Source organism: Macadamia integrifolia, chromosome 13, assembly GCF_013358625.1.
Source record: "Macadamia integrifolia cultivar HAES 741 chromosome 13, SCU_Mint_v3, whole genome shotgun sequence".
Taxonomy (NCBI): Eukaryota; Viridiplantae; Streptophyta; class Magnoliopsida; order Proteales; family Proteaceae; genus Macadamia; species Macadamia integrifolia.
This window is the reverse complement of record NC_056569.1, coordinates 18,098,737-18,115,833: the sequence shown is the minus strand read 5'-3', so window position 1 is coordinate 18,115,833 and position 17,097 is coordinate 18,098,737. Positions and strand designations below refer to the sequence as shown.

The 17,097-nt window shown below is 35.4% G+C and overlaps 1 protein-coding gene and 1 pseudogene across 1 annotated transcript; both read right to left on the bottom strand.

Annotated features, from left to right (window-relative positions):
* Positions 1 to 1,927: 1,927 nt before the first annotated feature.
* LOC122059056 lies at positions 1,928 to 3,451 on the bottom strand (annotated as a pseudogene).
* Positions 3,452 to 6,354: 2,903 nt separating this feature from the next.
* LOC122058915 (stigma-specific STIG1-like protein 3) lies at positions 6,355 to 6,976 on the bottom strand. Its single transcript, XM_042621626.1, has one exon. It carries the CDS (start codon positions 6,898 to 6,900, stop codon positions 6,487 to 6,489), a length of 414 nt encoding a protein of 137 aa, XP_042477560.1. The 5' UTR covers positions 6,901 to 6,976; the 3' UTR covers positions 6,355 to 6,486.
* Positions 6,977 to 17,097: the final 10,121 nt, after the last annotated feature.

Sequence of the window (17,097 nt, the reverse complement as noted above, 5' to 3'; positions counted from 1 at the left end):
ATAAATGTTTCGAGCTCTAACCCCACCCAATTATAACCGGTCATTACTAGTGCAAGGGTGCTACTCCATAGGTGCACTATCTGCAGGACTGATCAATTAATAGACTAAGATGTTAGCCTGGCATATTTAAAGCCTGTTTAAATTATAAACTATTTAGATATCTCTAAATGTGTCATTAGCTTGGTTAAAGCCTATCTAAGGCTCATGTAGCTCGATTATTGATAGTCCAATTAAAAAGCAAACCTAACTGACCATTTATAAATGAGACAATGCCTATTATATAAGGATTGTTTACTTAAACAAGTTGATCACAATGCAAGATAGTGAAAAAACCTACTTAGACCCAATCGAAACCAACCCAACCCAAACAATTGACACCCTTACATATATCATATGGGGAAAGTATAATCCCAGGATGGGGTTGGGTTTAGGATTCAGGAATGATACATAATTCATGAGATTGTCTAATCCCAATGAATCAATCTTCTTTGAGTACTGTTTCAGGGAGGTATCAGCTGCCAAGGAAAATATATTGTTGCTTACATCTTAACCAATTACCTAGATGTTGCTCTCCCAGATTTGTGGGGGATCACAAATCACAAGTCCAATCATTTACTTCGAAAATATCCAACCAAATCGTGATGCCCAAAAGGTCACGCTGATGGTCATGAAAATAATTTATATTTCCTTACCACTCATTTACCCGGAACTTTAATTATAAATATCCTCCAAAATAGATATGAGATTTTGAGGAGAAGATGTAATTCCTTTCATCTATTGAGACCGAGTTTCTATTGACCAATTCTTTTATCATGGCATTGTTATTGATGCTCAAGTCAGAAAACTCGCAACAGGTAACTCCAAGTTATAAAGGATTGATTCTCCTTTTGAGGGTTTACTTTGATATTTATAGAGATCGGTTAGTGGTTGTGGCGGTTATGGAGAACTCCCAAAGACAAGCAATTAAGCATTCCATTCAATTTAAAATTTTAATCGCTTTTGATTGATCCGATTAATGTGGGCTGGAATTCGACGTTGGGAGTGGGTCGCTTTTATTAAAGAGTCCCGGAGAAATAAGTGACAAGTAACACCAAGGGCCCATTTGATAGCGTTTCTGCTGTTTCTGTTTCAAGAAACAACAGAAACAGAAATTTCCGTTTCTGGGAACAGAAACAGAATTTTGGGTGTTTGATAAACCTCTTTTGTTTCCGTTTGATAAGCCTTCTTTTCACACATCTGGCTCTTTTCATCTTCGCTTTCTCGCTCTTAAACCTAAACAAAACCCTCTTCCCCAATCAACTACACTCACTCTTGCTATGGCTCTCCCAACCATGGAAGTTTTCAGCTTGCTCAAGTACTGGAAGGGTGGTGGAGTTACCGGAAATTTTCTGGAGAAGACTTCGCAGAGGAGCAATCAGGGGTTTGCTTTGGTGTGGCAGCCGCCGGTGGCGACCGAGGAGAAGGAGCAGCAGGGATAGCTTCCGATTCACCACGAACAACATGCGCCCATGGAGATGATAGATTCCTTCGACGGAATTGCTGGGGACTATTTTGGCCCTCCCCCGATAACCCAGATGAACAAGGAGAGTGATTACTCGAAGCAGAAGCAGAATCAGCAATTTTAGCCATCGAAAACAAACAAGGATTTTTTTTTTCCCCTTTTCTTCCCCCAAATTGATAGTGATTCAAAAATGGATTATGAAAAAAAAACCGAACAAAATAAGGTTTAAATAAACAAAAATTTGACGATGGAAAGAAGAAGTGAGAGGGATTAAAAAGGGTTCAGATTTCCCTCAACAATGCATGTTGATCCAAATATCGGTGACACGGATCCTAGAAGATCCGATCGCGGGCGTGACAGCACCACGAGCAGCGTCAATACGAGGGATCTCTCACAGCATGCGCTCGCACTCCTCTCCTCCTATTCTTAACTTCTTGCACATTGGGGATGAAAAACGTGGCCGCAGAAGGGAATCACCTTAACCATTTCTTTTTCTTCGAATTCGTTTAGGCAAATTGGGCGATCGATGGGCTCCTTGATGTTACCATCATAAGCGAACAAAGGAAGTGATTGGATGATTGAGGGGTCGATCCCAGAAGAGAAAACTCTATCTTTGAGTGTCTGTGGTGGCATCGGCGGCGGGGATCGTTTGGGGGATTATTCTCGGAGAGACAGTGAATGTAAAAGGAGAAGAATCCCACGAAGCAGAGCGCGGTGAGGAGTACCACCACTGTTAAAGCCATGGAGGAGGAGGTGGAGGCGGAGGCGGAGTCGGTTTCCGAAATGGGTTGCCCCATGGAGAGGAACTCTGTACACGGAGCTAGTCGGAGACGGTGGTGATGGTAGTGATGCCAAACTCCGTCTTCAATATCGATTTTTTGTGCCCCATTTTTGTTTCGAGAAACGAGTGAAACAAGTAAAACTTGTTTCGTCATTCATGTTTCTTGAAGCATAAATTGTTATAAATTTCAATTTATGTTTCAAGAAACAAGTGGAACAGAACACTTTTACCAAACGGTATTTATGCCGTTTCTTTGTTTCTGAGAACAAGAAAACACAGAAACACGTTTCTGGTTACGTTATCAAACGAGCCCCAAAATAGCGGATTTGTCTAGGGGTGTCAAAAGTTGGACTGAACTAAATAAATTGACCAAGGTGAAATGATCAGGACCTAATCAAATTGAAGTCTTATTTAAACCGGTTACAATTTGGGGCATTACGGTCCCAAAAACCAAACCACACCCAAAAGTCAAACTGAAACCGGTTTAAATCTCGAATTGAAACTACATTGATAAGAAACCAAAATCAGCCCAAAACCCATGTTATATCACAGATTGAACTCAAACCAGACCAAAACCAACCAATAACAAGCAAATACAAGAAACCGAAATCAGACCAATCCAAACCTAAATCTCTTTATTGATTTGATTTCGATTTTCACCATTCCCACAATGATATTGAGCCAAATCGAATGAGTGATAAATCGACAAAACCGAAATAACCAAGACCTAATCAAATCGAAGTCTTATTTGAGCCGGTTGCAACTTGCGACATTACGATCCTAAAAATCAAACCACACCTAAAACCAAACAAGCTGAAGTCAAAATGAAATTGGCTCAAAACCCAAACCAAAACCAAAACCAAACTAATAAGAAACCAAAATCAGCACAAAACCTAAAAGGAAACCCATTTTTTTGCATAATTTTATATCAAAAATTGAACTCAAACCAGACTGAAACTAACTAATAACAAGCACATACAAGAAACCAAAATCAGACTGATCCAAACCGAAATCTCCTTAATAATTTAATTTCGATTTTCACTATTTTCACACGGATATTGAGCCAAACCGACTGATTGACACCCTTAGATTCGTCCATGATTGAGGAATAAATTCTCCATAAACTCCTCTAAAGAGAAGTTCTTTACAAGAACCTGAACAGAATCCATGCACTGCGAATGCTTTCTCCAATCCACGGCCCGGATCATTCATGAACCATTTTAAAAGGCTAAACCTTTCGCGGCTTGCAAGCGTGGTAATTAGGTGCACCAATAGGAAGATGGTGCATGCCTTGCAACAAAGATCGGTGGTGACTCGTCTAGAGTGAAACGCAGTTGTATTAACATTTACTCCAATTCCTAGTTGGATTGCAAAACTGTGATGTTTTGGCAACTTAGTTATAGGAAGAAAGAACATTATCCGATAGTGTATACCCGTGTCAAGACACAACAAGTGCGAAAAGATCATTCTGCGTTATGCTGAAGATGCTCACACATTCTCCCATTGACCATGAACATTGGTTTTTTTTTTTTCTAACAGCGGGCATCCAGACCTAGTGTTACGGGCCCATACTGACCCTACAACTGCATGGACCGGGTCATTCCGGGGTTGAATGAGAATCATTCAACTTTCACTGAAAGCAATGAAGAGCACTAAACACCCCCGTGTGAGTGGCCAAAGATGTGCCTAGTGGGAGTCGAACTTAGGATGTCCGAGTTTACGGCTCGTACCTAGTTCATTGCTCACCAACTACGCTACCCCCTTGGGTTGTCAGTGTGCTATTAGGTAGCATTTTCTCGCCCTTAATTATATTACCCCCATTTTGGATAGTTAGGCCCAAGAAGAGTAGAATTCAAGACTTCTTAATTTTGAGTTGTTGTTCTTTGCCAACTGAAGAATCCCCTTGAATAAACCCTAAAAAAGGCTACTTAATTATGCAACAAAAGAAACTTCCACGAGCAAGTCAAGGTTCTCAATCATATAGTATGAAATTATGCAATTTTTTTTATCAGGATGCAATGAATATTGATTGATGTGTACGTCTCTTCCTTCAAATTCAATTTTTGTTTTAATATTGTTTTTTCTTTTATATTCATTTCCTGACAATCAAACTAAGCCCAAACATTTTTATTCACCTTCAGTGGGGTTTCAAAAAAATGCATTTATTATTTTACTCTTTTATTTTTTAGGTGCTTCTTTGTTGTCACATAAGTTCTAAGAGGTTGTAACATTATTTTGATTGCCCCTTGGTTGATTCTCAAAAGTTCTTTGAGGTAAAAGTTTTCAAAAGAATTTCAAAATAATTTATCATTGTATTATTATCATCGGAAGCTGTTATTGTTTTGCACATTTTTTGAATACCAAGTGAAATTACAAGATTTATGCTCATTGTAAAAATTTAATGTTACATTAAGGATAAAAATAAATTTACGATTCTTTTTCACCCGCAACCTTGGATACAACAAGATTTTCTATTCATTTTTAATCCTCAAAACTATCAAGATTTTCTATTTACTTAGATAGTGTAGGAAGCCATTTTTTTAATGGACCCTAAAGGTGAAACAATAGGCCATAATTTTATATATAAATTATACCAAAATCATATCATCCCTAGGCAATCTCACTCTTTAAGTAGGCCAAAGATTGATAACCTATCAAATTGGCAGTCCTGATGAGTCCTCCACTTTGAATTGTGATTGCTTCTTTGTTAGTCAAAATCAAAATCAAATGAGCACGCGAGATCTAACCCTTTTGTTAGGCAATGGCACAGATTTCACATGGAATCATGTTATATATACAATCACCACACCTTGTTCATGGACAATCAAAGGCCTATAGCCTTAAGTCATGTGAGATGGCCATATTTGGCGGGAAACTGATGGCGTGTTTAGTTGGTGAGAGTACATGTGATCTAACCTGGCTTTCATGCGAAATTGATGGGCCACTGAGCCCTTGCTTGAAATTGAAATTTTCACTTTTAGTTTTGTGATCTTCAAGAACCAATTGATTTAGTTGCAGAAAAAAAGGAACCAATTAAATCGCTTCCAAGCAAAGGCGAGCCAGTTGTATTTGAATTTAATGAGAAGGGCAATTCCCTTTAGAGCTGGCTTTGTTACCTTGACCAGCTACCAATTTAGTGAGCAGTAGAAAGAATGCTTGCTTATCAAACCACCCTTGCAGGCTAATGGAAACCTTGGATCTCTAAAACATTTAACTCAGTTAGAATCATATTTAAGACTGCCCACTTCAGGAAATCTTTCTCACTTGTGGAGATCTTTCCCTGGAAACAATTTAACTAATTTCAATATGTTGGGCCGGGGATCCCATGCAAAAGCAAGTAATACCCCGTATCGATTGTGAGTAGCCTGATGTGAAGGCTTTTAAGGACTCGGTTACCTAAGTTATAATATCTCTAGTAATCTCTCGTGTATCAAGTTTTTCCATTCTTGTCAAAAACAATGTAAGCAAATAGGGTTTTATCTTGTATTAGTTAAAAACTGTTGTCTCTTGTTAGAAATTGAGCTTGAGAATTAAACCATGATCTAACATGGTATTAAATAAAGTACAACACATGCCTGATGGCAAAGGGTTTTCATCAACATAGCATGCCTGACTTTTAAGGATGAATTCTACCCAAGTCCTAATACCATATAAAAGATAAAAGTCATTCATTGATCCTATCGAATTATGATCTATAGACTTACTTATACTAACACATTGTTCCTTCAACTAATTAGAAAAAAAAAGTGAACAAAGAAAGCAAAGCTCTAATTCTAAGGACCCAATGCATGAGGGTTCATACCATGCTGACCTACTTTCTTCTCCCTAACACCAAGAAACCCAATAAAGTCCCACAATCTACTAGCTCTTCATTTCGTTATTGGGTTTCATATTATTAAGGTTGGGCTTAAAAAATTTCTCATAACACTCAAACAATGACATCTTTCTCTCTCTCTCTCTCTCTCTCTCTCTCTTAGTCTTAAAGAGAGTAATTAATCTAGTTATAAGTACTAATACTTATTACTTAGAACTCTTAATACCATTACATTACATTTAAAGGAGGCTTAGGCAACATATGTAAATCATGAACTAGTCATAGTTTATATGAATTTTATTACCACACAGTCGTTATAAGTGGTCTTTTATTCTATACCAAATGAATGACGAATCTCATAACAGTAAGCGGAGAGATCCACAAAAGGTTTTAAGCGTAATCGCACGTCCCATATATACAGTAGCCTCCAGTCATACACTTCTTGTCGCATTCTCCACAATGCCTCTTGTCGAAAGACAGATCCACACACTCACCATCACAACATGTGTAAGTATATTTGCACTTATTCTTGCAGGATCCACAGTTCTTGGAGTCATTCTTCAAGTCCACACATTTGTTGTTGCAGCAAGTAGTTTCTTCACTCCCATCTTCATAGCATACATCATTGTCTTTGTGGCAATGGTCTGAAGCTCTTGGGTTCTTCTCATCAGCAAGAAATCGACTTACCCTTTTCGCGGAAATGAATTTCCTTGCAAACATAGAATGATCCTCAGTACTGTAACTCTTAACAGCTAAAGCCATGGCTATGACTATGATAAAGAATATCTTCATTGCTTCTCTCATGGCTTCAAAGACATTAGGAGAAGAAAGGAGAAAAGGGTGAGGAAGGGATGAGTCTTTTTTCCTTTTTTTTTTTCGCTCACTAGAGATAGAGAGAGAGTGAGAAAGAGAATGAAGAGTCTTTGGTTATTTATAGTGGCACGGGTGGGAGAGTTGACCAAATGAAAGTGGTGAAAAGGGAAGAACCATGGGGTGTGCTTAATTCTAGTACTTGGGTTTTGTATAAAGAAATGAGTGGCAAACTGTTTATACAAGTAAAGTAGCTAGGGTTTCAAATGAATTGGCATGGAACATATTAGTAAGTGACATCTTTTCTAAGGAAACAAACGGTGCCCACTTTAAGCATTTTAAACACAATTGAGTGATGCAAGTTAGCTAAAAAATTAAGAATTAATATTGGCCGTGTTTATTGAGTTCTAAGTAATGCGAAATATCGATCGTATCATGTCGTTCATACATCTCCAAACGTCAACAATCAGATGGTTTAACTTGAGCATGATTTGATTAATATTGATTCTGTTTCACTCTATTCATTAATGTACTTGTATGCTTCCCTATGATACTCTTAGGCTTGGACTTTGGAGGCTTTAGGTATAAGATTTCCATGAATGTTGACATGATTTATGGGATCTAAAATCTCTAGTTTTTATTAGTTGAATGAAATTTGAATCTTGAGGGCACCCATAGAATTCTAGGTAATATTTTCTCAATCTATATTTTTTACAATTAGAATAGGGACCATTATATGATCTTTGCTTTCATTTTGGAGTAATATTGTTTAAGATTTAAAGTTTGGTAATTCGAGCACACAGATTGTATGAAATACATCTTTTCCTATAATTAAGAGAAATATATACGTAGTCAACTCTTCCACAAATTTCACATTCCAACTGTTCACATGATGCATCACGAGGGTCATGACCATTAGGTTGACTCCCTAAGAATATAGAACTTGATCTTCTAAATAAAATTTTGCAAGTTAACTAATTTCATCATCTTAGTTGTTTGGTTGCCTGTTGGCTTACCCTTTTTGAGCATCCTATATAATACAATTTGCATGCCGAATGCACATTGTGCTCCACGAAAAGGAAAAAAAACAAAACAAAACAAAATAAAACAAAAAGGAAAACATGGAAAGGTAATAAATACATAACCATAATTTTTGTTGATAAAAAATATTTTCAGAGAATTGATTTAAAAGCAAAAGGAAAATGTATTGTTACTAAAAAAAATGGGCAACAGATTGTTGTTTTGTTGTGTGGTCACATGGCCTCTACACCCATGTGGGGGCCAATGAGAACACACAAAGGGGTATCACTACGAATTGGATTTTTCCTTTCATGCAGTGCGAAGCGATAATTTTGTGAACTCTTGTGTAGCACCACATTACTAGGCAGCATTATTTTTCTCTTAAAATAATGAGCCAAAAAATGTTTCCTATAGGGGAGGCCAGGCCTCCACAAGCGCCCCCTCTCTCTATCTCTCTCCCTCACCTCTGAAATGGCCATTTCCTGCCCTCCTATATATTAATTGAACCGATTTGGTGGTTCTGAATGGTTATTTCTTGTTCACGTAGATACACTACAGGATAGGAAACATTTTTTTCTGCTAAAAGGATCAAATTATGAATCAAAAGAAGAATAAAAAAAATACATCAGATATCAATCTACACTCAATATAGAAATCGGATCAAAGATTGATAGGAAACAACCCCACCTTCACCATTGCCATCAGCAGGGAGGCCTACACAAATCATTGGAATCTAAACCTCTTGCTAGTCATTTTATCAATGGAAAGCTCTTCCATAATATGACTTGGAAGGTTAACCATCTCATTTGAGGATCTCAATTTCATTGCACTCTTTGGTAAAAAGTTTGCAATCAGATAAAATCTCTCTATAACAGTGGGAAATCTTCCAGTTTATATAACTTAGATAATTCTAAAGATGCAGCTACAAATCACACTCTCCACAAGACAAGAATATGTCGATCTTCATTTCTGAAATTTCCTTCCAACAGGGCCTCAAACTCCGCTAATAAACTTTTTTTACTCCAAGGAATGTATTGAAGGAGAAAATCACCTGTCTTGTGTGATTGCTTAGAATTCCACCCGCTCCTGCACACCCTAGATTTCCCAATAGGCTGTCATTGGCATTCAACGCCCAATTATCCATCATTTTACACCAATAAACGTCTCGCACTCATCGGTCTTGATCTGATTGGTTCAACTATAAGGTTGAGTTTTCTATAGCATATCATATCAGTAGCCAACTTCACTACCCTCTTCATATTAAAATCCAGTTGTCTGGATTCTTCCTTAATTGTGTTGAAGATATGGTAGCAGCTTTTGTGCCTATTCTCACATCTTCTAGAGTTTCTTTTCTACCATAGAGTGTAAGAATAATAACCAAACCAGGTATCCATGGTTCCTTTCCATTTACTGTTCTCAATTTTCTATTCCACCAAATAAAAAGGTCTTCCATACATATATGAGTTTTCCATTGAATACCAAAACAATTCGTGAAGAGTTTCCAGCCTGATAGATGACTTTTAATTCTATCCATTATCGGAAGGAGGACTTCCTTTTTCACCCTTCCTTTAAAAATTTCAACCCTCAAATATTTAGTAGGAAAATTACAGAGTGGAATCTTAAGAATATCCAAATAGCTTGTTTCTTACTGGAGAAACTTTTCCCATAAACAGTTTGCTCTTTTCAAGATTAGTTGTCTGACCAGAAAAATCTTAATATTTAGCTAAAAATCCATTAAGATTTGTGACATACTTGATCAAGGCTTTTGTAAAACGAAAATATCATTTGCGAACATACTGTGACCAGGGGCTAAGACACCATCAGGGCCTTGAAGAGGCTTTATCTTCTTATCTTTAATTAGATTGTGGAGCCATCTGCACAGAGCCTCTTCCACAATTTTGAACAATGTAGGGCAAATGGGATCACCCTGACGCAAGCCACGTTTCACTCCAAAAAAAAACCATTCATCCCCCATTGAGCATGATTGAGATTCTTGTGGTTAAAAGAAGTTGATGAAGCCATGTGATCCACTTCTTAGGAAAACCAAATTTCTGAGAACATGAAATAGAAATTCCTAGGATAACGTGTCTTAGGCTTTTTTATATCAATTTTGATTTCAATGCCACCAGCTCTCATTGTAGATATTTGCCAATTCTAAAGTCAAGTTGATGTTTTATTGGATCAAATTTCCTTTTTGAAAGGCCCTTTGTTCTTCAGAAATTAATTTCGGGAGTAGAGAATCAAGTCTCATAGCCATAATTTTTGAAAGCATCTTGTAGAAAAAATTTCTCATACATAGATCAAAAAATAAAAAATAAAGTCTTATAGTATAAAAAAAGAATATAGGGATGTTCCAAATAATTACACTTAATTGTCCTCCCTACACCCTCGAATAGAGGAGTTCACATGGGTATCCATCAAAGAGCACATGAATATATGTACACAAGGGGCAAGGAGTCATTTCACGGGACACCATGAAAGTGCGCGTGGTGAACAAGAATGATTAGCTATCCTTTTCCCATGATTAAATTAGGTGGAGTAACAATTGCCCTTAATTGAATCTCCTGGAAAATGATTTGGGTTTTCACAACCTCTCTCTCTCTCTCTCTCTCTCTCTCTCTCTCTCTCTCTCTATTTTTATTTGACTTGAAAGCTCAGGTTGAATGTCTACATTCGAGGTTTTTGAGCCGGAGATTGGAGGAAGGTCGCTGATCTGAAATGGTAAAGCCAAAAGTTACAAAAGGATTACAAGCCAAACTCTTTCAACTGTAGCCAACACTCAACCACATGTTGTGATCGGTACTACAACTACTACAAAGGGAAATACTTTTTTTTTTTTTTTTTTTCTGGGTATAGCCACAAAGATAATTACTAATGCTGTGTTTGGTATGTATTCTAGGTCAATAATGCATTCTGAAAAATCATCTTAAACGCGACCTTAAGGCCTACCACCCATGATCTCAACATCTCGACCAACTATGTAATTATTGTATATTTGTCATCTCATATTTTTGATTAACCTCAACATTTTATGGTCCCGAGCACTATACCCCCAAATATCTCAATTCTAAATCTTGATCAAAGAGAAAGAACCATACAACTATACTTCGAAAGCAATTGAAATTGTATAAAGGTTTATGTTTGGCATGATTTCTTAGAATGCATTATTGACTTGGAATACATACCAAACACAACATAATTATTCAACTATATATATACATACTAATCCCACCCAAATCGTATACATACACAAACACAAAGATGACAATTAGACATGTGCGGAGCAAAATGTAACGTGTAGCGATTCCCCCACCCAGTAAAATATTACTATTAAATAATGCAGCTAAAGTGGAACCTTCCTTACGCGCCCACTTAAATGGTCGAGAATTATCATGTGATAGATCAAATGGGACCCAAATTTCATAGATTGATATAAACCCATAGGCCTAACCAGGTCTCACCATTTTCCCCTGGCACTGTTACTGCCCGAATAGGTAGTCAGGGCAGGCATGAACACAATTATAAACAGTCAGATCAATTTTGGGCTTTGATTGGGCAAGTAATAATTGGGCTGGATGGGCCTTAAATGGGTTACTGATTCAATATTTATCGCTAAACGGACCATGATGAAAAAATGGGCTCTAACACATGGTAGGCATTGCACTGTAACCGTCGGAATAGGTAGTCGAGCATGCATATGGCAGGCATGGACACAATTATAAACAGTTGGTCAATTTTGAGCTTTGATCGGGCTACTAATAAATAGCTAGATGGGCCCTAAACGTGTTACTCAGTCAATATTTATCTCTAAATGGATCATGATGAAAAAATGGGCTCTAAAGCAATGATGCTGAGGAAATATTAATAAAATGAACTCTAAAGCAAAGCCTTAAACATAATCAAGAAGCAAAAACTATAAGCCCCAATGTTAATATGAATGGTTGATTTAAGGAGTTTGGTCTCTTCTATTGAGATCAAAATCAGATAGTCACACATCCAATCGAAATTCATTGGTTGTTATTGAATAAAAGGTTAATTATACTGGTTTTCCCTGCAGTTTACGCTAATGTTATAATCATCCCCTGTAGAACTAACAATTACATTGTACTTGTACAGTTGATGATATACCAACTCTGTTAGTCATAGACTGTTAATTAGTGACATCAAGTGGTAGATTTTTTTTTCAAAAGACTAAAAATACCCTTTCGGGAACTTGAATTACCTATTCTACGCTTTCAACCCAAACCCAACATTCTACCTTTTCTTTCCCATCCACCGACGATGAACAACCTTCTGTTATAAACACCAACGGCCAATGAAACCTCTGGTGATTATCGAGAACACTCCGGTGAGGTCCGACGATGTACATGAAATTCCCTTTCCTTGTAAGCTCATCTCTTTCTTATGAACCTATCATCTCTGATGACATTTGAGCAAAAATCTTTCCTCTTTGGTGACTTGCAAGCAAAAACTTCTCCACTCTAGCGATATGGAATAGTACCAAATATGATTGAGCTATATAGAGAAATCAATAATTGAAAACAAACTTGTGTTTTCTACCAATCAAATGAAAATAGAACAGAGAACCAATACGTTTCTAAGTAATCTCTCTGATCCTAATTGTCAAAATATCTAAAAATAAAATATTAATTCGACCTCTCTCTCGTCCTCGATCTGAGTCATCCGACGATTGAAATCTCGTTAATCTATCTATCCCATGAATAAATCCCATCACTTTGTTATTATTTGTTGTAGCTTGACTGCTAAGATATTCTAAACCCCTCTTTTTCATTCTCTGTGCAATCCATTAGTTTTAGAGTTTTTCGTTCTTTCTCTTTTTTTGGCTTTGATTTGATTCATTCGATTTGGCATTGTATTTTGAATGTTTAGATGTGTGGGCAATGACTTTTGGTTGACTTCATGTTCGGATATGAACTTAAAAAGCGCCCCTTAGTTTGTTCATTCCCCAAAAGAGGTGCAGCAACTCCATTGTCACCTTTAGGTTGTTTCCCATAGTGATGAAACCCTAGCATCAACGGTTAATATCACATTATATCTCTATCTTGGATCCAATAGTTATATTCCATTTATATTGGTTATTTTTTTTGTAGGGATAAAATTGTTATTTCCATTTATTTAATTAATACTGTCAACTGCAAGGGGTAAAGTGTAATTGTCAGTTCTATAAGGAATGATTATAAAATTAGGATATACTACATGGGAGGCCACTGTAATTAACCCTTGAATAAATCAACAACAACTTGGGGTTAGATTAGGAATTTTACTTTGATTAAATATGCTGGGCTAAGTCCTTTTCAAACAAGTTAGGTTGGACCTTTGCACCGAAAATGACCAAATAGTATCTAGTTTGGGCTTGAGTTTGATACGTTTAACAAACGGGCTTATCTGTTTCTAGGTTTTTCTGATTGAGTATGCTAATGCAACTAGAATTGACACCCCTAGAACTAGCACTTCTAGTAGTGAAGAATCATCCCAAGTAAATAAAAACACTAAATTTTTTTATATATTATTTTAGATACATAATATATGATATAAAAAGTAAGGCTTTTCTTATGATATTATTCTTAATATATGCTATATTATGAATAATATAATAGATAATATATTATTCACTTAGGTAAACTATACATTTTTCATTATATAATCTATTATGTTTAGTAGTAGCCAAACGATTGTTGTTTATTGCCCAGAATCTGTTATCATAATTGATTATTCATAAATAGATGATAAATATAAAATAAATTATGCCATACAAAGCCTTAATAAGAAGGCATGCAATTGGCTCACTAGAAATTTGTCTGTTATTTAATATATTTATTCTATTTAATAAAATATTTATATTTGGATGATGAGTTATATAGTTTTTTTTTTTTTATAATGAGAGAAAAAAAAAGCATAAATAAGTGGAGTTGGCAAGGGGATGAAAAGTTGGTAGGAATTCATTGTTTCAATTTTATTTTTCTTACATTTAATTGTAAAATTAGGTGAACTGTTTTTTTCTAATAAAATCAACTCACCAAAGTTAGGAAAACAACTAAGTAATTAATACATATAATAGTTTACACATCTCTATTTTTGGATGTGCATCTTTAGTCTATATCTACATTATGGAGACTTCTTAAGGATAATATATTTTAATTTTATAAATTTACTTATATAATAAATATAATGTGTATTGGGCATGATATACCTAAAAAGATAGAAAATATAATGCTTTTCTTTATAAATTATATATATATAAACATAAATGCCAAAGACAAATATCTATTTCATAATATTTTAATAGAACATTTGTTCCAATCATTAATACATATCATATAATTTAAAACTAAATATGTTTGTTATCCAATATTAATATTTCTTTTGATTCAATATATATATCTTAGGATGGGTTTACTTTTAAAATTAGGTGAATTGGTTTATATATACTGGCATTTGTTACTAATAGGTCAACGTAACTTATAAGTATAAAATAAAAATAATTGTTAGTATTTTTTTTTGTGGATGCAATATGAGTCTAATATATAATAGGAAAGGTGTTTCCTACTTGATCGTGAAAGCTATGTGGACAAATAAGAGTCAATGAGGATCCCTTGTCAGTTAAATCAATAGGGGGCAGAGAAGTCATTTTAAAACAAGAAGAGAGAAAGAGAGTGCAACCGGAGGCTACACACCAATGTAAGAACATTCTCTCCATATAATATTATGGTAAACCTACTTTAAAGATTAATGTATTTTGTATAATTTATCCTCCCCCACCTTTTTTTTTTATTCAAGCTTGGGAAAATGATGTCCATAGTGCTGGATGCACTCTCTTTCCTCACATATGAATACAACTAGTGCACCTCTCCCTCTAGGGTTCCCATTGACTTGCTTATGAATATTCCATCTCATATCCATAGTTTTTTTTTGGTGAAATGGCTGTGTTTTTTATACACAGACACAGTCAGGTGTGAAAAGATTGCCCTACCCCCTGGATTATTTCTTAATTGATGCTTCTGCCTGCCCTCCCATTGGCATATGCATTGGTACAATAGCCATGTGATTTGAGTTCATTCTATCGATTTTTTCTTTTTGTAAGACACCCTACCTAAATAATTATTATCTTGATATAGATAGTAAGGGTGTCAAGTATAACTAAAACCATTTATTAGAATTAGAACCGATCTTTTATGATGGAACCATATAGCTTTGTATAAAAATGATCTAATTCTAGTTTTGTAGGTCATTTTTCTCGGTTCGATTTGGTTTAGAATTGCAAAATCGACAATTAACGAATGCCAATGGTGTTAACATGTTAACATATTTCATTGTTTTAATAGGTCTCTATAAGATTACAAGTGTTTCGATGGGTTATTTTTATATTTGATTCTTTGTGTTTTAATAGGATACAAGTTACAAAGTAATATGACAAATTTTTGTCTTTGTCCTTTACCAATAACAATTACAAATCCCATTGTCTCCCACATGCAAGTCTCCAACTTCAACTTTCAGCTTTCAACTTTCAACTTTCAACTTTCAACTTCTACTTGTAATTCTACTTCAACTCTTCAAGTCCGACAGAGGAAAAATATTTTACTCCCACTCCCTCTCTCAACTCCTACTTCAACTAGTTTCTGCTTGTAAGCAATTGATGTTCGTATTAATAGCCTTGATCTCCAAATCACATTCATTCCGCATTACAAAAGCATACATAAATTGTATATGAACCAAATTAAATGCATTGTATATTAAATTTGTAAATTATTTTTCAAAATCAACACTATAAACCACATATAAATTGGATAACAAAAATCGATTAGAAATTGGTAAAATTGAAATCAAATGAAAATGATTCTGATTTCAACTTATTCCTATCAGGTGCAATTTTTATTTCACCTTATCAAAATATAAATCGAACCAAAAATATACCGAATAATCACGATCCTAATAAATATTCCTCATTAAAATTAAGAAGAGGATTGGGCATGTCACTAGTTGTTAGATTTTATATCTATTTTATTATATTTAAGTTTTAAAATGAAGTATTTTTATGTGTCTTGATTGTCTTGTTATGGTGTAGGACCCTTGGGGTCAATGTAGTGAAAAAAGGTCAATAACACTCTATGGGAGCCCTAAAGTCCATTCATGACCATTACTATGAGTGGAGTGGTGGGCAAAGAGAATTGATTGAGATTAATTTCATTTATGAAATTAATTCTTAATTCATACCATAGGTTATTGCCAAATTGAGGTAAATGGTCAATGTCATTATATGGGTGCCTAAACTCCATTCATGATCACTACCATGAGTGAGGAAGTGGGCTAAAAAATGGTCAATAACACCATATGTAAGCCCTAAATTCCATTCATGACCATTACCAAGAGTGGAGAGGTGGCCAAAGAGAATTGATTAGGATTAATTTAATTTATTGAATCAATTCCCAATTCATATTCATATGTCATTATTCTCTAATTAACTTGCCATTAGTTGAAGGTTACTCTTGGGGAATCCAAGAGGGTGCAAGGGTTGGTCTTGGGTCTATATAAACCCAACCAAATACCTTGCAGAGACACACATTCACATATTGACATTCCATCAATTTCTACTTGTTATGACCATACCAAGTCTTTCTCTTTTTTTCATTTTCTCTAAGTCTTGTGTAAGGTTAGAGGGAGGTTGTTGTGCTATACCTTTTTACTCCTAAGAAATGACTAGAAGAACTGCCTCATTTTCTAGTGGAAGGTTGTTTTATCTTGGAGGTAGAGGTGCAAAATAACTCTTGGCAGTAGAGGGCATCAATTACCTTAAAGGCAGCACTACATGTATGACTCAACTTCAATTCTGTTCAAAGCTACTTCAGTTGTTGTGGTGGTGATTCAACATCTATTTCAAGTTTTTCCTCATCTCATTTCAGCTAAGGATCAATGCTACAACATTATGGTTTCTACTACAAAAGCTTTATATTACAATTTATATTTTGTAAGAAATTATAATACAATTATCTAACAAGTTTAAGGTAATTGATTATTGTAAGATCTCATGGCTGATCTTGGAGATGCAAGCCTCAACAGAGGTGATGACCCCAACAACAATGATGGTCATTCAATCACTATCATAGGTGATACTTCGAACAACAATGTCATTTATGGAATTATCAACGTAGGAGA

What these genes read in the sequence shown, in the direction of transcription:
- LOC122058915 (XM_042621626.1), bottom strand. Translation starts at nt 6,900, where the DNA reads ATGAGAGAAGCAATGAAGATATTCTTTATCATAGTCATAGCCATGGCT.